The sequence below is a fragment of the Boleophthalmus pectinirostris genome, unplaced genomic scaffold, assembly GCF_026225935.1.
Source record: "Boleophthalmus pectinirostris isolate CB_2022bp ecotype Guang Dong unplaced genomic scaffold, ASM2622593v1 HiC_scaffold_3, whole genome shotgun sequence".
Lineage (NCBI taxonomy): Eukaryota > Metazoa > Chordata > Actinopteri > Gobiiformes > Gobiidae > Boleophthalmus > Boleophthalmus pectinirostris.
Genome location: NW_026571299.1, coordinates 43,882,315 through 43,905,176, shown reverse-complemented (window position 1 = coordinate 43,905,176; position 22,862 = coordinate 43,882,315). Strand labels below are relative to the sequence as shown.

The window sequence follows — 22,862 nt, the reverse complement described above, 5'->3', positions numbered from 1 at the left end:
CACAGTGGTTCATTTTAATAGTTATAAGACTTTCAACAATTAAAAACAAAATACTCTATCTTCTGAAAGGTCAAAAGTCCCCAAAATATCACCAATAAAAAGGAAGCTATAGACACCCACTATCCTACTATCACAGACATATCACCATTTTTATTTATTTTTTTTAACATCAGATGCCAGATGCTTTCAGTCTCAGCCAGCATCACATTTTACAGTGACTGGAGTGGCATGGATTAAATCTGCATCAGTGCTTTGCCACTGAGTTTATTTATACAAGTTTATATCTCATGGTTTTATATAGTTTTTGCCCAATGGTTTATAATTAAAGGAAGTAGGTCATCACACCACTCTTTCTTGAGTATTCTGTTGACACTGTTTTTGCATAATGTCAATTCAGTACAGTATATAAAAATACATCACATTTCATCCGCACAATGCAGCCAGATATTGTCTCCTTGCTTGAAACTTTCCCCTGCCTCTTTCCTCGGCAGACTGAACCGGCAGTCTTTGAAAGAGTGATTCTGACAGAAGAGGTGGTTGAGTCTAGACGGCACCGCTCTGGAGGTCTGACGAGTTTAGCGAGCAGGTCAGGAGAGGAGGAGTTGCGGGGAGGCCAGGTAATAAGGTGAGATAATGAGCAGGTGCAGAAAATGACACTCAAGAAAAGGCAATAAAAAAAATAAAAATTTAAAAAAGGTGCAATTGAATAAAAGAGGAGGCAGGTTGTCAGTGAGGAGACAGAGAGCAGCGAGTGCCATATGTTTAGATAGCACCTCATGCATCAGCACTTTGCAACTAGAGAACATCGAGAGGGAAGCAGCCTGCACAGCCCGAAACACTCTTAACTATTCTAACTGTGTGTCTGGGAGGAGACCAACGCTGGGTTTGGAAAAGGCCATAAGGGCTGAGGTGTGGAAAAGTTTATACTAACCTGGCCAGTCTTTTTTTATTCTACTGTAGAGAGACTAGAAGTATGCAGTGGTACGCAGTGTTGGGGAGTAACAGATTACATGTACCGGAGTTACGTAATCAGAGTACAAATTATGAGTAACTGTATTCGGTTACAGTTACTGTTTCAGTGAGTGGTAATTGGATTACAGTTACTTTATTGAAATGAATGGATTACAGGGTGGTATTTTGCTGTTTTCACATTTTGGGCTGTATCCCTCCTTTTTATTTTATTTTATTTTTTTCTCGGTAATTCCACTCATTGCCGGAAAGTAAACCAGGTTTAAACTAGAGCTAAACTTGAGCTAAACTTGAGCTAAACTTGAGCTAAACCAGGACTAAGCCAGGACTAAAACAGGTCTAAACCAGGATTGAACTAGGACTTAAACCAGGTCTAAACCAGGACTAAACCAGGACTAAAACCAGATCTAAACTAGATCTAAACCAGATCTAAACCAGGTCTAAAACCAGGACTAAAACCAGGTTTAAAACCAGGACTAAAACCAGATCTAAACTAGATCTAAACCAGATCTAAACCAGGTCTAAAACCAGGACTAAAACCAGGTCTAAAACCAGGACTAAACCAGGACTAAAACCAGATCTAAACCAGATCTAAACCAGGTCTAAAACCAGGTCTAAAACCAGGACTAAAACCAGGCCATCCTTCTTCTCTCTGGCGTTCTCTCAGCTCTCCAGATCATTGTGAAAACCAGTTTTGCCTCTGAACCACCTCTCTAGGTCTTCACATTTGCAGCAACAGCAGCAGCCTCAGCCCCCTCAGCCTCTCTGTCTTCTTCTCTTCACCCACACATTGGTTATGCTCAAGCCATTTGGTCAAACAGAACATGCTCTGCTTTCTTTGCTTTGCAGTTTGCGGACGATTCTACCTGCGAGGGTCAAACCACACCTTATTTATTCATTTAAAACATACTCCAGATTGAGTTGCAGAGTGTTCAGTTAACCACTAAAACTTTAAACCTGGGACAACACTACAGGTTCCACCCACAGACAAGTCAGACAGTTCTTTATAAATTGATAACATGTAATTATCTTGTTTATTTGGAAGGTTTTCTATTAATTTAAAATAATATTGCAGATTGCATTTGAATTGTAGGACAGCATTGGTATTAGTCCACTTGCAGCAAGGACTAAAATATTTCCATATAAAATAATAAAATTAATATATATGTGTTTTTTGTCAATATTGTGATCAAAATAATAAAACATACTTACATGGGCCTGGTCAAACAGAAGTAAACATCAAGGCCAAAAATTCAAGTGAATGCATCTGATATAAAAATGTATTGAACAGATACATATGTACTCTAGTTTATGAAACTGTTGACCTTTTTTCTGTTCCATTTTTGGTTCTAAAGTTCCATATGTTTTAAACAGATCATGTATGAAACATGGAACAAAAATTATTTCCCAAAGACCTGCAAATCATGTAAATAAATGGATGTATTTCATCATATCTTGTGTTATTCTATCTTTGAACTGTTGATGAAGGGACATGATTTAAAAAAAAAAAAAAGTATTTAAAATGATAAAATTAGCTTGGAAGGACTGACATATTTTATAGAAATAGTTACTTTTCATTTTGAAGTAATATTAAAGTATTCAGAAGAAAAAACTTGACAAATGATGTAAAATCCTGCTCCTTCTACTTGTTTGCACAATTTTCCCTCTGTTACTTTCCCTCCGTTACCATGACCTTTCTTAATAAAAATCTCATTAGTCAAAAAGTCAGAGGTTTTTCAACCTAATCTTGTACCATATGGTAGAAAACTATATGAAGCAAATATTCAAACCAGTTTGTTAAGGATATGGAAGTGAGAACCAAGAGTTATCACTGTTTGGATTTATTGCCCAAAAAGTGCTGCATATTTCATTCCCTCCGTTACCGACATGAGTTTTTAAATTTTTTGTCAACAACTTGAAAGAATATCACAGGTTTAACTTTACTTTGTTGGAGTGTTAACTCTTTCCTACATTCTGATACTTTACTTATTTCAATTCTAGTTTCTGAATAAGAGACATTTGAATGTAACAAATCTGCCCCTGTTTCCCTCCATTACCACTTGACCAGACCCAAATACATTAAACTGGCACCTGGGCATCTCCTGTCATGACATCAGTGTGATGTCACATGCCTCTTAAATTGCAGTGGCAGAGTTTAAGCACAGTTTAAACTCAGGTGAACACACAACACTGCCACATGACGCAAGCCTCACATTCTGTCAAAGAATCGTAGGAAATATTCTGAGCTTCAAAAAAACAAACCACAAACTAATATTTCACCAAGGAACGAGTCGATGTGGCGTTCAAATGTAAATAAAAAACAGCGGAAAATGCAAAGGTGGAAGCGTGCAGCTGACAGGGGGCCCAGCGCACGGCAGGTACGGAGCGACAGAGTGGCCGGGAGCGCTGTCACCAATTTGTTCTTAGCCATGGGGGACATACAGGGGATAGAGAGGCGATGGCAGCTCCACTGTCCTCATCACGGATAATGAGACCCGGGCTGCTGCTCGGGCTCTGCTCTGTGTGTGAGAGAGAAAGAGAGGGGGAGAGAAAGAGGGAGAGAGAGGGAAGAGGGAAGAGGGAAGAAGGGGCACACACACAGAGAGAGAGAGAGAGATGGCGGATGGGGGGGCACAGGGAGAAAGAGAGAGAAAGAGAGAACGAGAGAAAGAGTAAGAGAGAAAGGTTTGGGAGAGAGAGAAAGGTTGGGGAGAGAGGTGTACAGAGAGAGAAAGAGAAAGAGAGAGAGAGGTTGGAGAGAGAGGGGGAGAGGTGCACAGACAAAGAGGAAGAGAGAGAGATACAGAGAGAGAGTGAAAGAGAAAGGTTTGGGAGAGAGGGGGGAGAGGTGCACACAGAGAAGAAGAGAGATAGATGGATAGAACGAGAGAGAGAGAGAGAGAGAGAGAGATACAGAGAGAGATACAGAGAGAGAGAGACCGCGAAAGGTTGAGGACAGAGAGGAGAGGTGCACAGAAAAAGAGAAAGGTTGTTGAGAGAGAGGTGCACATAGAAAGAGGGAGAGAGGGAGGAGAGGGAAGGAGCGAGAGAGGAAGGGGGGCAAGGGAGAGAAACAGAGGTTTGTAGCAGAGTTGTCACCACTGCCACCGTTCCTGTTCCCAAAAAAATCCACTGGTTGATACCTGGCTCAGACCACCCAGCACTCTTACCTCTTCTTGAATTATTTACCACACAGACCGAGAAGATCTCCTTTTTATTCTCACACACACATACACAATAGAAACAGAGCTTGCTAGGTTTGCATATCTACCCACGGTGCCAGAGTTCCAAAGGATGCGTGGCGTGCCGTTGGCTGACCTGTCGAAATCTACAAGGAAGCAACTGTGATAAAGTAAAGCCAAGAATAATTATGCCCAGTGAGGGTACGACAGCGCTCAGCCAGTCCCTGCTTTTATGCTTATTTTAAAATGTGGGATTAAATTGCATATGACAGTGAAGCAACATACAGCATCGACTTCACTGATATTTAGTCTAATGGTGTTTGTATTACACTTTGTCAGTGTTGGGAAGGTGACTTTTAAAATTTATTCCCCTACAGATTACAGATTACATACACCAAAATGTAGTTTGTAATGTAATCAATTAGATTACTTAAAGTGAGTAACGTAATCTGAATATTTAGGATTACTTGATTATCATCACATAAGATGTTTTATCTGCTAAAAGACAATGAAAAGCCCAGACTTTACTGAACCAAACAGAAAATATTATTGATAGAAGAGAAGGAGACACGGTCCACACAGCATGGTTTAGTCCTGTTAAATCCTGGTTTTAGTCCTGGTTTTAGTCCTGGTTTAGTCCTGTTAAATCCTGGTTTTAGTCCTGGTTTTAGTCATGGTTTAGTCCTGTTAAATCCTGGTTTTATTCCTGGTTTTAGTCCTGGGTTTTAGTCATCCTGGTTTTAGTCCTGGTTTTAGTCCGGGTTTAGTCCTGTTAAATCCTGTTTTAGTCCTGGTTTTAGTCCTGGTTTTAGCCCTGGTTTAGTTCTGGTTTTAGTCCTGGTTTTAGTCCGGGTTTAGTCCTGTTAAATCCTGTTTTAGTCCTGTTTTAGTCCTGGTTTTAGTCCTGGTTTTGACCTGGTTTAGTCCTGGTTTTAGTCCTGGTTTAGTCCTGGTTTAGTCCTGGTGTTAGTCCTGGTTTAGTACTGGTTTAGTCCGGGTTTAGTCCGGGTTTAGACCTGGTTTAGTCCTGGTTTCAGTCCTGGTTTTGACCTGGTTTAGTCCTGGTTTTAGTCCTGGTTTAGTCCTGGTTTAGTCCTGGTTTAGTCCTGGTTAGTCCTGGTTTAGTCCGGGTTTAGACCTGGTTTAGTCCTGGTTTTAGTCCTGGTTTAGTCCCAGTTTTGTCCTTGTTTTAGTCCTGGTTTTAGCCCTGGTTTAGTTCTGGTTTTAGTCATGGTTTTAGTCATGGTTTTAGTCATGGTTTAGTCACGATTTTTGTCCTGGTTTAGACCTGGTTTAGTCCTGGCTTTAGTCCTGGTTTAGTCCTGGTTTAGTCCTGGTTTAGTCCGGGTTTAGTCCGGGTTTAGTCCGGCTTTAGTCCTGGCTTTAGTCCTGGTTTAGTCCTGGTTTAGTCCAGGTTTAGTCCTGGTTTTAGTCCGGGTTTAGTCCTGGTTTTAGTCCGGGTTTAGACCTGGTTTAGTGTCCAGCAATGAGTGGAATTACCGAAAAAAAAAAAAAAAAAAAGCGATCTAGCCCAAAATGTGAAAACAGGAAAATACTGCCGTGTAATCCATTTATTTCAACAAAGTAACTGTAATCCAATTACCACTCTCTGAAACAGTAACTGTAACCGAATACAGTTACTCATAATTTGTACTCTAATTACGTAATGCCGGTACATGTAATCTGTTACTCCCCAACACTGCACTTTGTAGAGTAATCATAGACTGTATAAAGAAGTGGACTAAAGGAGCGTCCAATATTAGGAATAGAAATTTATTCACAGACAAAATAGCTAAATAAAAACACCACGATCATGTAAAGCGGGTTAATACGAACATTTTAAGCCCAAAAAGAGAGGTGACAGTTTTTCAATGTTAGGTTAATTGGAAATGTAGTCAATGGAGCCGGAAGTGCCCCCATTAACACTTCCTGAATGTGGTGGTTGGTAGTTTAACTATGTCCTTATACTGTACAGTCTGTGAGAGTAAGGGATTCTTAAATAAATAAAGATATAGGCGAGATTCATTGTTGACAAAAGCGTGCGTTGCATGCAGGAATTATTTTGGTCGGCGGCAAGAAACACTAATTCAACATGACGGACGAAGCGAGAAAACACGTAAAGGGTATTGATCCCGGTTATTTATCCACTCTAACGGCAGAGGACCCAAGACCATTTGACCAGAAATTGGTCAGAAGCATCGACAGGACGACAAATCACCCTTTTCAACCTCTACAAAAGGTGGACCAAACCAAACTTCTGGTCAGAATCGCCAACTACCTGGACAAATATTCACTTGGGCGATATCCACAATGACTTGGTGGAAACTCCTGGGCCGTTCACAGCAGAAAAGATGAAAACCTCCAAGAGTCTCGATGTGTTGTTGAACTTGTTGGGGTCCACGGTTTGTTAGGATCTTCTACATTGGCTCTGTGGATGTTTGAAAGCCATTTAATTCAGCATTAGTGGTTCTTTTCACTCAGAATACGAAAAAGACATTTTCCTTCTTCTGTGCTTCTATTTGTGCATCCGATAATGCAGCAGGAATTTACCATTATCGGGGATAAATACGCGAGGTTACGCACTGTGTTTGACCGCTACAGTGTTTCTTGCCTCCGACCAAAATATTTCCCAGTATGCAACGCGGGCTTTTAATAACAATGACGTCAGCTGAAACTCACCTATAGAATCTGTATACATAGGAACCCGCCTGCCTTATGGGGACCAAGTTAAGGTTGCCATGTTGTAAATATATTATTATTAAATCAACAATATTGTTTTAAGTTCAGATGTGGGTTAAAATAAGTTACAGTTACTCAAGTAGGAACTATGGTTAAGATCAGGTCAAAAGCAAAGTGAACGTAAGACAATGTCCTCAAATGACATTTAAGCCCATCATACTGATTAAGTGATCTTCATGAAGAACTATTATGTCCGTCTTTGCAATGTTGTTTTGTATTGGATTTGAAGGAGGTCTTATTTTAATGCAAAATCAACTCTTGTCAGCTTTAAGTCATGTTGGGCTGCTATTACCTCCTCAAACACGGACCTGGAGCTGTGTTTTGTTCCATTCACACGTTTGAGTAACTCTTTATTATTAGTCTGTCTACATGTCAATATTTCTAGTGAAGACGTATGGAGTTTACACGGTGGAACCAAACAGAGTGCTTTCTGTTTGAGAGAAGAATTCAGCTTAAATATGCAGGTTTTGTGTGTTAAATATGTGTGAATGAAACACAAACCCCATGTATGTTTGTGATGAGGAAACATAACAGAGCTCAGAAAACAGAAGAATATGGGCCTTTAATTTTAACTGCCCCCATCTGTATAACATTGCTCTATAGAATGTTCTGTCATCTGAAAACCAGCAATAAGTGAATGCAAACATTTTTATACTGTGTTCTGTAGTGATTTGACAAACAAGTTAATCCTCTAAGTCTAAAGAAAACCGCTAAGAGTGTGCTCGTGGATTCTGTTCTATCCCGTGTATACATAAATTGAGAAAAATACTCTAGAAAGGGCATTTGATGTAAAACACATTCCATAATAATTAGCAAATTGCAACACAGATTAGTGTTATAGCAAACATTTGTGCCTGAAAAAAACTAATGAATTTTAACATAACTTTCTGCACTCATCTTTCAGCATCCACCACATTTAGTTTTTGTTTTTGAGTCATTTTACAAAATCAACTCCAGACTTGTGTTTATGAACAGCACTTAGGAGGGGGATCATTATTTAACTTTACAAAATGTGTGTTGTTGTGAGGGATGTGCGCTACAGCTTGTTGTCGTCTAATGCTTGTACTTGTCTGGTACAAAGGCATTTGTTCTGGAGACAGATGAGGACTGTAATCTTATGAGAGATTAAGTATGTGCGGCTGGTGTGTGTGTGCGCGCGCGTGTGTGTGTATGTGTGTGTGAAAGAGAGGGAGGCGCACAGGGAGAAAGGACCAGCAGCTGGATTTGTGGTTCAGGAGCGCCTCTGTGTGGTGGAACAGAGAAGTACTGAAGCAGGGAGGGAAATACTAGGAGATAATCTATGTATGAACCTATGCATTAGAATATGTACATACAGTATATAATAAATATAGACAAATACATATACTATATGTAGGAATCCGTGACTCAGTGAAACTAAATATTGACATAATTTAACTACAGGAAAATATCGTGGCTCAAACTATCCCCTACTAACTATTAGTAAAATGCTCACAAAATGTTTATGTTCATATTTTTCCCAAATTCCTAAATTGAATCTGAGTAAAATGCTCTTGTCTGATAACAAGCTGAACTGAAGGGCTGATTACAAGCTGAAATAATATGAATCATTAAGACTATCAGTTATGAATAAATAAACCATGCCCTTGTAGGTACGTGAAAGGTTAATCATGTCTTGCACTTTTTGAGTTTGCTTTTGGAAATTTCCTCACAAAGAAACTGTAAAAAAGGAGAACATGTATTTTTAATGAAATTAATTATGCCAGGCAAATCAGCAATAATCCTTCCCAATAGAAACTGGAGCTTTGTATGCAGCACAGGAATGGCAAAATAGCACCTATATAAAAACAGTTAGAAACAGGCAGAGGGGGTGGCACAGTAAGCAGTGTGAGAGTGGAGAGATAATGGCAGAGGGGAGCAGGGCAGAGACAGAAAAACACTGAAATATTCTGCTGATTCGCAAAGCAGCACAACGCGACTAGTCAGCCAACAGCCGAGCAGAAATCAGCTCTTTCTATTGGCACCCATGGGAAACTTTCACAGCTTTAAGAGACAAACCCTGCCTCAACCAATCAAAACTAAAAGTTCTCCAGAACACTATTCTGATTGTAAATAAATATGGAGGCTTTAACTGGCATGGCTTAAGGTCATTTTACTACTTTTTTATTGCTAGCAATTGGATGTCAATATAAAATAAAGTTTGTTCAAGAAAATCTTATAAGTTTTTAATTAAATAAGGCTGGAACACAAACAAAATTATTCTGAATCAACTGCACTTTAAAAACAATTCTAGATCAAGTCACTTCCAGAAGATCACACTTATATTTCCAATTAAAAACTAAATAAAACAACAAACTTTGAGCTAAATGAACCTTACTTCCAATGTACATTTTTAACCAGCATAACTCAAATAGTTGGATGCCATGGGAAACCTGACTGATATAATTACTTCAGCAGGGGTTTCTTGTTCTGCAGTGGTTTATCATTTATAAATAAAAAGTCAGAAGGAACAGTTTAATTACAAAAAGGACTCTGTAAAAACTCTGTGCTTTTCATGTCATTAAAACATTAGTGTTATTGAGAAGCAGGGGGGGGAGCTTTAAACAGTCCAATCTTTCTAAAATGGCGAACGATAAGAGGCACTGACACCAGGGTGATGCTGATTCGGACTGGGGCAAACAGCTTGTGAATAGCATAGGCCAAAACAAAGGTGCTGGTCCCGGCGGCCATCTTGGACTGGACCACAGTCTCACTGAAGCCCATTTTGCAGAGCAGAGCAGCCATATCGATTCCACTGTGGACAAACAATAAAAGAACTACATTAGAAGAGTAATGTGCATTTTTGTCCACAAGAGGGAGACATTTCTGAGACGTGTCTCCTATCTTTACAGTTTCAGCCATAAACCACAGAATTCCTCTATATTAACATTTCATTGGATAAAATTCAACATCTGAAACTAAATATCCTTCAACTACTGTAACCTATTGTTAATCTAAGAGTAACAAAACTGTTGTGTTGGAAAGATTCCAAAGCAGTTTCCTCCCCTTTGCCATAAGGATACTGTGACTTTGGATCTTTAATGTTGTGTCTGTCTGTGTTAACAGGGTTGTCAAACATATTGGAAATCAGACACTAATCTGTACTATAACTAGTATCAAAACTAGATACTCATTTAAGAAAGTATTGATGCTGGGGGAAAAAAAAGATTGCAACTGGATAAAATGAGATCTTTCCTGAGCAGTTTTCATCTTCATTTGGGTGTTAAAATCAGTAGAGTATTGAGTCTATTCATTAGTATCAAGTTTTTTTGGTTTTTTTTAGTGGCAACACTAGTCATTAATTAAAACGTTTAAAAGATTATTCTGATTCTTGCTGTATTTCCTGCTAACTCTGATTGAAGTTACTACCGGTACAAACAATCTTCAGACAGCAAATTGAACTGTTGGATAAATATCAGAATGGAACCAAAAGGTCAAAAAATAGCAAGGCCATTATGAATTAAAAGTCTATAAAAATCTGTCAATGTTAGCTCCTCAAATCAATAAAGGGACCATTGCCCATATTATCAGCTTAAGTGCCAATAAGCAGACTCAGCTAAATGCAAAAGCAGTCAGCTAAATATAATGCTCCATCTGCAGGAGGACAACTGTTAAGCTAGCACAGAGGCGTTTAGTGGGCCACATGTCGGGGCTCTGTGGCAAACTGGTGATAATGCGTATGGTTGGACACTGCAGAGTCAGGCTTTGGTTCTGGGGTCATTATCAGCTATAAGAGAAAGCTGTCACATGGTGCGTGCCAAGTCCCTGTGGTTGGGAAGGTTTGGCACAGGGCCCACAGAAAAGGGGCTGAGAACTGTATGTCCTACTGTCACTGCCAGAGCCAATCACATGCAGGGAGTGTATGGCCTTTCACAGCCTGTTCCACTGAAAGGAGCAATGCAAATATAGTCATTGTGGTGAACATAAGTGATTGATAGTTACATGAAAATGTATTTAAAGTGATAAGTTAGACCCCTCAAAAATGTGATGGTGCAGCTCAAGGGGCATTCGAAATGGCAAGGAGCTTGAGAGGAACAGAGCTCAACAGTGAGCGCCAACATGCCGTTCAAAACTCCCATTCATTTTTCTCATATTTTCTGAAAAACGTATTAAACGTTCGAAAGCTTCCTCTGGGACAGGGGTCGGCAACCCGCGGCTCCGGAGCCGCATGCGGCTCTTTAGCACTCCCCTAGTGGCTCCCTGGAGCTTTTTCAAAAATGAGTGAAAATGGAAAAGGAATGATTTTGTTGGTTGTTGTTTTAATCCGGTTTCTTTAGGGGTAAAACCCTCATTCATCTCTGGTCATGGATCTGATCCATCACCTGTGTGCAAATGCAAACACATGAAAAGTGTTTCAACCGAACAAATAGATGAGCTAAAACTCCGTTTATCTCAGTTTACACGCAAACGTGAAACTGAAGTTTTCCAAAATCTCCACTCTAGCCAGAGTTTTTAGAAAGACTCGTTTTCAGACACGAATTCACCGTTTGCGTGTAAATGATGTCTCCGTTTTTAAAAATACCCGTGTATGTGTAAACAGGTCGCAAAAGGGGTTTGTGTAATCATGAATGCTCATTTTGTATTTGTAGCCTACTTAGTCATTTTAATAGTAGACTTATACAGCTCATATACTGACAGCCCATGTTGTCTTCATATTAGGCTTATATAAGGCTTTTAATTTTTTGCGGCTCCAGGCAGGTATGTTTTTTGTTTTTTTTGGGCCAATATGGCTCTTTGAACATTTTGGGCTGCCGAACCCTGCTCTGGGATAATCTGCTGTGTGTTAACTAATTTAAAATCTGTTTCTGAAACTTTATAAACCACCAAGTTATTAAATATTTTGCAGAATCTTACATTTTCGCCTTTTTTTTCAACTTAAAACAACCGCATTATGAATATTAGTTACCACTTCGCTGCTTAGCTACCGCACTGTCTTTGAACTCTTAATATTTGCATTTTTCAAGAAGCTTATGGGAAAAATGTATGTAAAATTTACTGGAACCAGAGCAGGCTGTCACAGTTGACTGTATAAGTCTGAGCCATGTTTGACAATTAGAAGGCTAACATCACACTTAAATATCTTTACGTGGCAAACTAAGTTAAAAAGGCAGACAAGGAAATCAAATCATTTAGTGGTTGTAATGTGCAACTGCATCAGTATTTTTCAAGCACTTTAAATTTCTCTGTGTTCTAATAATACTAAATAAGAATATCCGCCTTGTCTAAATGATATTTGTACGTAAAACATACCAAATGTGTTTTCTTGTTATTTCAATTTACAGAATTTACTTAGAATGATGGTGATGGTGTTTTACCTGGACACGAGGAGGTAGAACATGCCCAGAGACATGAGGGACATGCAGATGTGGAAGGACACACCCACAGCACCGTACTCTTTGAAGACTTTCTTTAGCTGTTGGGTTTTGTTGGGTTTTCCTCCCTCTGGAGCTGGTGGAGAACTGTCAGGAGGTGGAGAGGGGTTCTTCAAAGTCTCATCCTGGACATGAACACAAACGTGAGGAAGGAGTCTGTGTAAGTATCAGGCAGTAGACTATTAATGGGAACTTTTGAACAGTGCTCATCTGGTTTGATCATGGTAGCTTATTTTATCCTCACCACTTGACTTGTTTGGTGCACGGATATTCCCACCACAATTCCTCTTTACATTGACCTACTGTATATTCTTTGGACTCATGAGACCTACCAGTTTCAAGATGCATAATATGTTCAAGATGCATAATATGGTTTTCTACATATTCACAAGTTATTATCTATCATTAGTTGCAAGTGGTGTTCATTTGCCATTCAGCAAGCGCACTAAAAGTAATACTTAATTTATATTTCTGCAGATTGTTTTTTTGGTGGGAAATTCACAATTTTCATGCATTGTGGGCAATTATTAAGAAATGTTTTTCTGTGTGTGTTGTGTTTCTGGAACACAAGACTAATTGCAATTACATTTTTATATTTGCATTTACAAAATCATTAAGACTGTTCTCAAGTATTATAATTTGGCATTTACACTGCAAGTTTGAACAGCAAGTTAACCATTCTGAAACTTGAAATTTGCCTTATCTTAAGCACAGTGACAAGTGCCGTTTAAAATTTTACCATAGGGAGAATACATATTCATTTATGTATTTATTTATTTTAAAAAAACTTGACTATAATGGATTTTTATCAGTGTCAATGAGATATACAAAAACAAGCTGTTATCAGAGCTTGATGAAGAGCACTAGTCTGTGGACCACAATGGTGCTCTCACACATGGACAGTGGTGACCTTTCGGGACGACAGCAGAGACAGATAAATACAATGAAAGCCATCACAGCCAGAGCTGCTCCACACTGTACAGTAGAGGTTTAACACAGCTGTAACTGCAGTACAGACAAAAGGACAGAGACTGTACATCCTGAGGGCAGCAGCTTCAACGGAAAAGACTCTTGTGTAAATGAACTTAGTCAATAGTCAAAGAATTTGTGGTGGATTTTCATAGGTGCACCAAACAATGACACAAACTACAAAACATGCCCATAAATGTGAATAAAACCATAAGAAGTAAGTTATAAAATGCCAGTCTGTTAGGGGAGTTAACATAAAAAGCAGCCTGCTGTTTTTCTACATTTAACCTAATATTTTTGATTGATTGGTGTTTGATTTGACAAAAGAATTTAATGGACCAATTGTTGATAAATACATTTTGGCTATAATATTCCACAGTTATGGCATAAAACATCTCCATCCATTTAGAATGTTCCATAGTATGGTTTTAACGTTCTATTTTATGCAGCTGATGTGACACCTCCAGAAAGTTAAGAATGTGCTTTTCATGACTTTCCCCTTTTCAAGCACATCTCCCTTGTGCATCTGAGACACAGTTACTAAAGTGAGCCAACACACAAAAGACAAACGAGGGAAAAACAGCAGAAACAAATTATGTCTCACTTAAATTTCGCGCTCTCTCCCTGAATGAAACATAAACACTGATGTGGTCACGGGTTGCCAACAATGGACAATAGAGAGCCAGAGAGGGCCAGGGACATCCAGAGTGGGCGAGGGGGCTCACCCCGCTGCTCTGAGGCGGGATAGTTCTAGTCTAGTATAAGCAGCAGGCAGCAGTATGGGAGGGTCATGTGAGGGAGAAGGACCAGGGAGGGTGCATAGAGAACAGAGGCACTGCTGTGTCTGATAACAGCTTTTCACTGCAATGAAAACACATGTGAAACACAGAAAAAGTCACATGTAAAGTCAGAGTGATACTCAAAAGGCAGAAGAACAATTAGGATACATGGGCATAAGTGTCATAGTCTAAGTGCCATAGGCTTCTAAAGGTCCTGATATCACTGTCATATTTCAAAAGACAAAAGTATGATGACAAAGATCAGGATATAGATTTAGGAGCTTATATTTCCATATTTAGTCCTTAAGTATTTTGAAACTTACTACATGATGGCATCATGTTTGGTCACAACAGCACAAAAAGGTCAATTTCCAGATATTTCTAATATTCCCTCTTGGCTCTGTGACTGTGCAGAGCTACAGTGTAAATGTTTGTTTATACCCACAGGGTTTAACAGGGTTAACAACAGGAATGAACCATGATGTAAATGCATGAGGAAACGTGAGGAAACTGGGATGAGTCAGCACAAACTGAATGACATATGACACGAGGTCTGCTGATAATCTGATGTTATTTGATATAGGATACGGAAGCAATTTGTTGTTATGGAAACAGAAAATAAAACTAAAGCTGGATCTTGCTCCTTAGTTTCTCCGGGCATGTTGCCCCAAAACTACAGTTTTTACAAAAAAAAACAATCTTACAATAAAGGCTCGTGTATTGTGTGTTTGGCATAAGAGGTCGACATATGCATGACATATTTCCAGCCTACTCTACGAGTACGTTTCATGCATTATTGATGACGCAAAAACTAGACCTAAAGGTGGCGCAACACCAGTTGCACATGACCACTTTATGGGCACACGCTGAAGTGAGTCTTTGCGCCCTTTTGACTTCACTATGGGGAAAGGTAAACACAGAAGTTGAATGGTTTCATTTACCCCTTTGTCGCTCTCTCTCGGCTGCTCCTCGTTGGCCTCGCGTTGCTTTGCGGCTGAAGCAGTGGAAGAAGCTCGGGTCTGCATGGTTCCGGAGGAGCAATGCCGATTAAAAAGCCCTGGAAAACACACATTACCGACGACCCTGTTCCTGATAACGTGAACCCCGTAATGTGAGCTGGGCTGAGACGTAAAGATATGTCCTCTCACGCCTCGACTGTGTACACTAGAAAGAGACGTAGCAATTGTAGCTATTCTGTCCCAGTGCTGCCAGTCTGATACGAAACCACACGACGTGTCCCACTTTTGGGTCAAATATATGTCCTGTTCTTGTCCTTTCGCGTGGTTTACATTAGTTACGTGTCCGCTGAACGCAGTTCGACACAAAGCCCTGTTCGTGTGCACCTTGTGTAATGTCAAAGTGACGTTTCTCAGTTTATTTGCTGGGACATCAAATGGAGACGGTCCATGCGCTATCAAAGTCTTTCCCCATGTCTTAGCCAGACGACACAGCATCTTCCCCCAAAGGCCTCGGTAATGTATCTAGGAAATCGTGAAAGGAAATGCTGTAGCTAAAAGCTGTAATTAGCAGTGTAGATGGCAGTAAACATGTTGCCCTGCGCCCACTGGGCTCTCGGTCCTCGCGCTGACCGATTAGCGCCAGGAGCCAATGAGCGGCAGCGCGCAACCGCACTTTGTCTTTACGCGCAGAGCGGGAGGGGCCATTTAAAGGTGTAACACTAGTGAACAGGGTAAACATTGACAAAGTAAATTACAGGGTTTATTATGAGTTCATGAAGACAACTTTTCATTTCCTAATGGCCCCCATCTCCATTAAATTGTGTGCTACTGTAGGCTATGGTGGAAATGATGTCTTATAGTTTACAACTGCCATTCTAACTGCATCACATACACTTTTGAAAACATGTATATATATGTATATGTATATGTGTGGAGATGTGGCTGTATATATGTGTATATGTGGATGTGTTAATGTGTATATATATGTACGTATATGTAGGTATATGTTGATAGGAATGTATGTATGTAGATGCTTACATATGTGTATGTGTATATATGTGTGTCTATGTAATAAAAAAAAAAAAAAAAAAAAAAAAGAAAACATTTAAGATTTAAAGAACTGCTCTAGTTTATGTTGGTGTAAGTTGCTCAGCTTCTCTGGGGTTTTCATGTGTGACTGTTATCTGTTTTGCTTCTGATAAGGCAGTTTGGTCAGTGCCAACTCCCAACTAGACTGTAACCAAATAGTTGCACTGTGACCAGACAAGCTGCCTCATAGGAACAAACGAATATATTCCCTCAGTCCCTCTTTCACTTCCTCTACCATGTGTTTAATGTGAAAAGAATATGGAAGTGGTGGCTACTGGCACAAAACACTTGTGGTGTGAACTCATTTATTTGTTCAAATTCTAAGAAGTGGATTTGAAACTTGAATAGTTTGTAGCCTTAACTAGTCTTGAAAAAATGTATATGATTTGTGAATAACATTTGCACACAAATCAATGGTTTCTAGCCATAGAAAACTGAACTTCTCTTGACAAAGACTCATGAAACGTGGCCTGCTCTAGCACATTTTGTCAATCTAACTTGAAACTGGAATCAGGATTTATTCAACATAAGAGGAATCAGACATTCAAATGTTGGCATATAAACCATAATTTCAAGATATAAGAACAACTTCCTCTTCTAACATTCTTTGAAACTTTGGAAAGGCAGAAGGATGAAGTGAAATTGTGGTTAATGTCTTTTATAAATTGTTTCATAACTGCTGAATCATGGGCCCTCTGCTCCTTTCAGTAAAAGATTAGGATAGATCTGAGAAATGAGTTTATATTACTCCCACTGATTCCTTATTAAGGTTATACTTATATTCTATAGCAGACCTGGGCATTTGTGTGAAGATAACAGAGATATTAACACAAAGAAACTCAGAAGGCAGAATTCGGGGTTTTTACTCGTGGCGAGGGACAGAGGCGCTGCTACAGCTCTTAACTGCCGAAGAACCACCGTCCAACCGTTATTTACTGAATCACACAGGTTACAAGAATAAATGGGTGGTTACATTTTTCTATCACAGTTAAAAAAACACAGAGAATAAAGGTGTGTAGTGTGTGTGTGTGTGTGTGTGTGTGTGTGTGTGTGTGTGTGTGTGTGTGTGTGTGTGTGTGTGTGTGTGTGTGTGTGTGTGTGTGTGTGTGTGTGTGTGTGTGTGTGCCAGCTGCTGAGGTGTAAAGGAGGGATGTGCTTAGGGAGGACTGTCCTTGGGGAAGATAACAGTTAATGAGAAGTTGGTTTTCCTGTGAGAAATACCCTTTGATAAAATAAGACAAAGAATCATCTATATAAAGTTTGAAAAACTCTTTACTCTACTTTCCCCGAGCCACATATGTCCCTTTGGTTGACTGTGACCAGCTTATTTAAACTAATTTGGAATTTCAAAATAAACATATTTTATAATTTTACCTCATGCATGGACTAAAGCTGCATTCCTTTTATTAAAATTTTTGTAAGGTATCCTCACTTTTTCATTGCTTAGTCATAACATATACTCTTATCAGTCTTACCAGCTTGTCTTAACAATGCTTTTTACTGCTTTGTATAAATAATTACAATTAATATTATGCAGAACTGAGTCAAGCATTTTGGCCTGGCCCTCCACAATATATTCTATAGGCTACTCACAGTGGTGGAATAAGTACTCAATGTTGTTATGTAAAAGTAAAGATACTGGAGCAACCAAGTACTCAAGTAAAGGTAAATGTATCACATGAAAGTAAATCTGCTTAAGTAAAAGTATTTAAGTATCATTTTAAAATGTACTTAGAGAGCAATAGTATATGTATTTCAGATACTGTAAGGTCTGATGAAGCTTCAAATAAATTGATTTTAATACAGATTTTTTTGTGCATTTTGTTCAGTAAAAACAATTGAATCATTCTTAGCTGTTTTAATTTGTATATTTTTGTTGTTCAAACAATGAACTTGATAAAGATTAACCCTCAACTTTTTCAGATCAATAAAAATACTTTTACTTTTTAGTATAGTTCAAAAATGTACCTGTAGTGAAGTAGAAAGTACAGATACCCAGTGATGTAAAAGTAAAATGTATTTAAGTGAAGTATAGACACCTAAAATATTTACTTAAGTACAGTACTTTACTATTTTTACTTTGTTACGTCCACCACTGGCTACTCATAGAAAGTGTCATGAGTGTCAGTCTGTTTTAATTTTCACTGTAGTGCAGTGACTGATCTTATTTTACTCAGACATTAACCCATCCAATTGCTGTGTGGTTTGACGTTAATAGTTACTTACCTATGGTTAACAAAGGTTGAGTATTTTGAAGTAAATGTAACAAAATATGATAGTAGTTTAGTTTACTGCGTCCAGTCTCAGTTCATCCTCGTCCTACTTGATGTTAAATCAGGGGAAGATACAAGGGTTTCTCATGGCCTGGATGTTCTGAGCCATCTTGTTCTCTTCCATCAGTGTTTACACGTCCACAGCTTTGTTCCTCTCTCTGCAAAACACGCTGCTCTCCTTTATGTGAGTTCCTCTGGCATCAATCCATGTTCCTCTGTCCTTCTTTGTGCTTTCTGGCAGAGTAGTTAACGCTCCTATCCTTTGGCATCCTTAAGTCCTGGGACTTGAGCCAGTTGGATAAAGTATGGCTGAAACGCAAAACAAGACTTTGTAATTGTCCAAAGAAGCACAGCTTGCATTGAAACTATTTTTCATGTATAATCTAAAAGTCAAAAAGTCAGTAATGGTGGATGGACACTATAGTGAAAGCTATCAGCAAATACAGTCCCTGACAAAAGTCTTGTCGCTTATCCATTTTGTAGAAACAAAAGCTTATAACCTGACTTTAAATTAATCGATTGGTTTTAGAAATGTCTCATATGAAGCTAAAACCCTCCCAAATTATGCTCAATATACTAAAATAAATTTGCTTCACTGAAGAAAGATTGATCATTTAATGAACACAGAAAGGTCAGATTTTGGAAAGACAAAAGTCTTGTGGCCTTGTCATATGATGCACCCAATCCTAGATTACAGCCTCACCTGTGATCAGTTACTGATCAATCAATTAGTGGGTGTGTATAAAAAGAACCCCAGCACACCAGACCTTCACATCAACTGCAACTTGACCTCTGACAACATGCCTAAGATCCACCCTGAGACCAAAGCGTTAATTATCAAGAGGCTGAAGACCAGATCCACTGCTGAGGTGGTGACACCTTCAATGTGTCTCAGCATCAAGTACAAACAATAAGAAAAAGATCTGAAATGACTGGAGATGTTTTGACAAGCCCAGGTCCGGCAGACCCCGCAAGACAACTGCTCGGGAGGACCGTTTGTTGAGTCAAAAATCCAAGGCCCCTTTTCCACTGCAGCAGAGCTCCACCAGACCTGGTCACCTCAAGTCCCTGTGTCAACCACAACAGTTTGTAGAATTCAGTCTCGAAATGGCCTCCATGGTCGAATCAGTGCACAGAAACCAGCACTAAACAAAAGGCAATTAAAAAAGCGTGTGGCATTTGCCAAGGCCCACAGCCTGATAAAAGGATGGACACTGGAAAAGTGGCAGAAGGTGGATTTCTCAGATGAATCCTCGGTTGAATTACATCACAGCCGCTGCAAATATTGCAGGAGACCTACTGGAGCCGCATGGATCCAAGATTCACCCAGAAAACAGTTAAGTTTGGTGGTGGAAAAATCATGGTCTGGGGTTCCATCCAGTATGGGGGTGAGACATTTGCAGGGTGGAAGGCAATATCAATATCCTAAAATATCAAGAAGTATTAGCTCCTCTTTCATTCCCAACCATAAAAGGGGTCAAATTTTGCAGCAGGATGGTGCTCCATCGCATACTTCTATCTCTACATCAAAGTTTCTCAAGGTGAAGAAGATCAAGGTGCTCCAGGACTGGCCAGCCCAGTCACCAGACATGAACATCATTGAGCATGTCTGGGGTAGAATGAAAGAGGAAGCATGGAAGGCAAAACCAAAGAATCTTGATGAACTCTGGGAGGCATGTAAGACGCTTTCTTTGCTATTCCTGATGACTTCATCAACAAATTGTATGAAATTATTGTCAAACTGTATGGATGCATCCTTCAAGCTCATGGAGTCATACAAGATATTAAATATGGATCTCACAGCACCACTACTTAATTCACTGACATTATGCAACATATTTTTGTATTTGAAGTAAATTATTTGTTCAGTTTTCTGTAGGCGACAAGACTTTTGTCTTGCCAAAATCTGACCTTTCTGTGTTCATTAAATGATCAATCTGTCTTCAGTGAAGCAAATTTATTTTAGTATATTGAGCATAATTTGGGAGGGTTTTAGCTTTCATATGAGACATTTCTAAAACCAATCGATTAATTTAAAGTCAGGTTATAAGCTTTTGTTTCTACAAAATGGATAAGTGACAGGACTTTTGTCAGGGACTGCACATGGGCAAAGAAGATTTCTCCCTTATTGTACAGTTTAGATAAGATGAAGCAATCACATACAGTATATAGTATGTAACTGATACACATTCAAATAAGTTGTGTAACTATGTAGGCCACAGGACTGTTTTTGATTATTTATTATTATCCTATTATGATTTATTTATGTATTTATTTATTTATTTTGCATGCACGCTTGCACTGCATTGTGTAGCTGGAATGAAAAGTGCATTTCTGTACTGAGATCAATAAAGTTACATCTTATCTTGATATCCCACTCTAATGCTAATGTGCTATAAAATAGGGAGTCATTTTTCACAAGAGAATTCTGTCTAGTTGTTCCTGAATGTTTCTGTGTTTCTGTTGAGCTTTTGGGCATGACTGTGAATAACTTGACCAGCAGGATTTGCACTCTAGCTCTCTTGGAGATCTCTTTCTGATTTTGTTTCTGAAAGCCCCCACAGTCAAAGGACTGCACAGTTTTCTTTATAGCTTTTAAAATGAGGCCTCAGGTCAGTTGCTTCCCATCCAGTAGGGCATTTTTTTCTTGAAAAGTTGTTGCTGCGAAAGAGCTCCCCCAGCTTCTGTGTCACTGACTTTATGGATGAGAAGTGCCCATGCATGGGACAGGAGAGTCTGGCTGACCATATGCACAGTAGTGCCTGCACAGTTGGACATTCTTTGAAATAGCAATGGACATAAGCATTGATTTTAATCCAAATATCAGCCCGTTATTTTATTTTACTTTTTTGTCGGTCCTGTATTGCACCTGGTTTATTCCCATGTCATTAGATGGTTAATTTAAACATCCATTCATCTAAAGCCATAGACTGACTGATTGATTCATTGCTCCCTGCAGTTTTTTCCAGTCCCTGTCCAACATTTGCGTCCCCTTTGCCCACACATTGATTGAAGTGTGTGTTATTTTCTCATACACAACTTCCTGTCAGGCTGCTGAGGACAAAGAGGACTAGTGTAAAAGTCCCAGTGTAACAGGAAAGACCAACAGAATATACAAATGGATCATTAGCGTAGAGCTGAATCTGGGAACTACCAGCAGCTTTGGCAATTTTATTGAAGCAGATGAAGAAAAAGGCTGGTCCCAAGATGGAGCTTTGTGGGCCACTTTTCAAAGTTGAAGATCTAGGGTTTCCTCTGTAAAGTTATAATTAATAATGATAATAATAATGCATCAGTTTTATATAGTATTTTTCTGGACACGCAAAGATGCTTTACAGATCATTATTCATTCACTTTGGACTCGGTGGTGGTAATCTACTAGTCACAGCTGCCCTGGGGCAGACTGACAGAAGCAAGCCTCCCCTTCGGCCCCTCTGACCACTACCATCACTCATGCACACACACCACTTTCATAATAAGCAATGTGGGTGAAGTGCCTTGCGTAAGGACATGACAGTTTTTGTGACTGACGCCCCACTGTGGCATCTGATTTTCCCAGAGGTCTCCCATCCAAATACCAACCAGGCCCAGCCTTGTTTAGCTTCTGAGATCTGACAGGATCAGACTTTGACAAGCTGGTAAGGCCATTACTGGGCCAAAACATGAAGAAACAGATTTTTTTTTTTAAATCTAAAGTAAATAGGTGAGGTATATGACATGTTATATTCTGTTAGTAAGGAGATGAGCAGTGCAGTAGATCAGGGCCTATATTTTGTGGCTGCAGTCTTGTTGGAGCTCTAGTGTTGTAGTGTCTGATGAATGAGCGTGAGAGTGGGGATGTCCAGGCCTGCTGATGTATGGTCAGCCAGGACCCCTCTGTGAGAGGGATAATGGGAAATCGACAGGCTGCTGGCCAGCACCACTGGCTCTGTCCTGGCCACGAGCAGCGTGATGGAGTGAGGGGGCAGCTACACAAGTGTCCCACAGACACAGGAGATGATCAGCTTGTCTAAGGAAACACTTCTGTGTCTTTCCTTCTGTTTGTATCCTCTCTGCTCCTCTATCCAGGCATTTGTTTTGTCTCTTATTTAGATTTTTCTCTGCTTTATGTGAAGCTTTGTCCCAATTTTAATCATAACGGTAGACTTCACTGTTTATCCCTCACTTCTTTTTTATAGTAGGGAATACGATAATTTCAATAATTCTGTAAAATAAATTTCTTCAAGTCCTAAATCCTATCTTTGCAGCAAAACTACAAAACGTCAAGGCATTCCTGCTGGAGGACTCAGAGACTGTGGGGAGCATTGGTGATCTGCAGAAGCACGTGGAGGTGTTTGCCAGACCGTTCCCAATGTCTGGTTTTCACAACAATTAATCCCCCAGCCCTGAGGAGCGGGGTTCTCCAGCCTGGTGCCAAATCCAGCTGAACAAGTGTCTTAAGCAGGAGTCAGAGAAGCAGCTGAAAACTTCTCTTTGTGCTCATCCTGATGACAAAAAAGCATTTCAAATATTC

The 22,862-nt window shown here is 39.5% G+C and overlaps 1 protein-coding gene across 1 annotated transcript; it reads right to left on the bottom strand.

Moving 5' to 3' along the window:
* Positions 1-8,594: 8,594 nt before the first annotated feature.
* Positions 8,595-15,645, bottom strand: fam210b (family with sequence similarity 210 member B). Its single transcript, XM_020918562.2, has 3 exons — positions 14,970-15,645; positions 12,224-12,405; positions 8,595-9,663 (listed from the first exon to the last, which is right to left on the bottom strand). The coding sequence occupies exons 1-3, from the start codon at positions 15,480-15,482 to the stop codon at positions 9,444-9,446; spliced, it is 915 nt and encodes a 304-aa protein (XP_020774221.2). The 5' UTR covers positions 15,483-15,645; the 3' UTR covers positions 8,595-9,443.
* Positions 15,646-22,862: the final 7,217 nt, after the last annotated feature.

Bases quoted from the DNA above. Each gene is read 5' to 3' on its own strand.
- fam210b (XM_020918562.2), bottom strand. From the start codon at position 15,482: ATGCTGTGTCGTCTGGCTAAGACATGGGGAAAGACTTTGATAGCGCAT. The intron at 12,406-14,969 runs GTAAATGAAACC...GTTCATGTCCAG, and splicing joins CGAGAGAGAGCGACAAAGGG to GATGAGACTTTGAAGAACCC. The intron at 9,664-12,223 runs GTAAAACACCAT...GTTTGTCCACAG, and splicing joins TTCTACCTCCTCGTGTCCAG to TGGAATCGATATGGCTGCTC.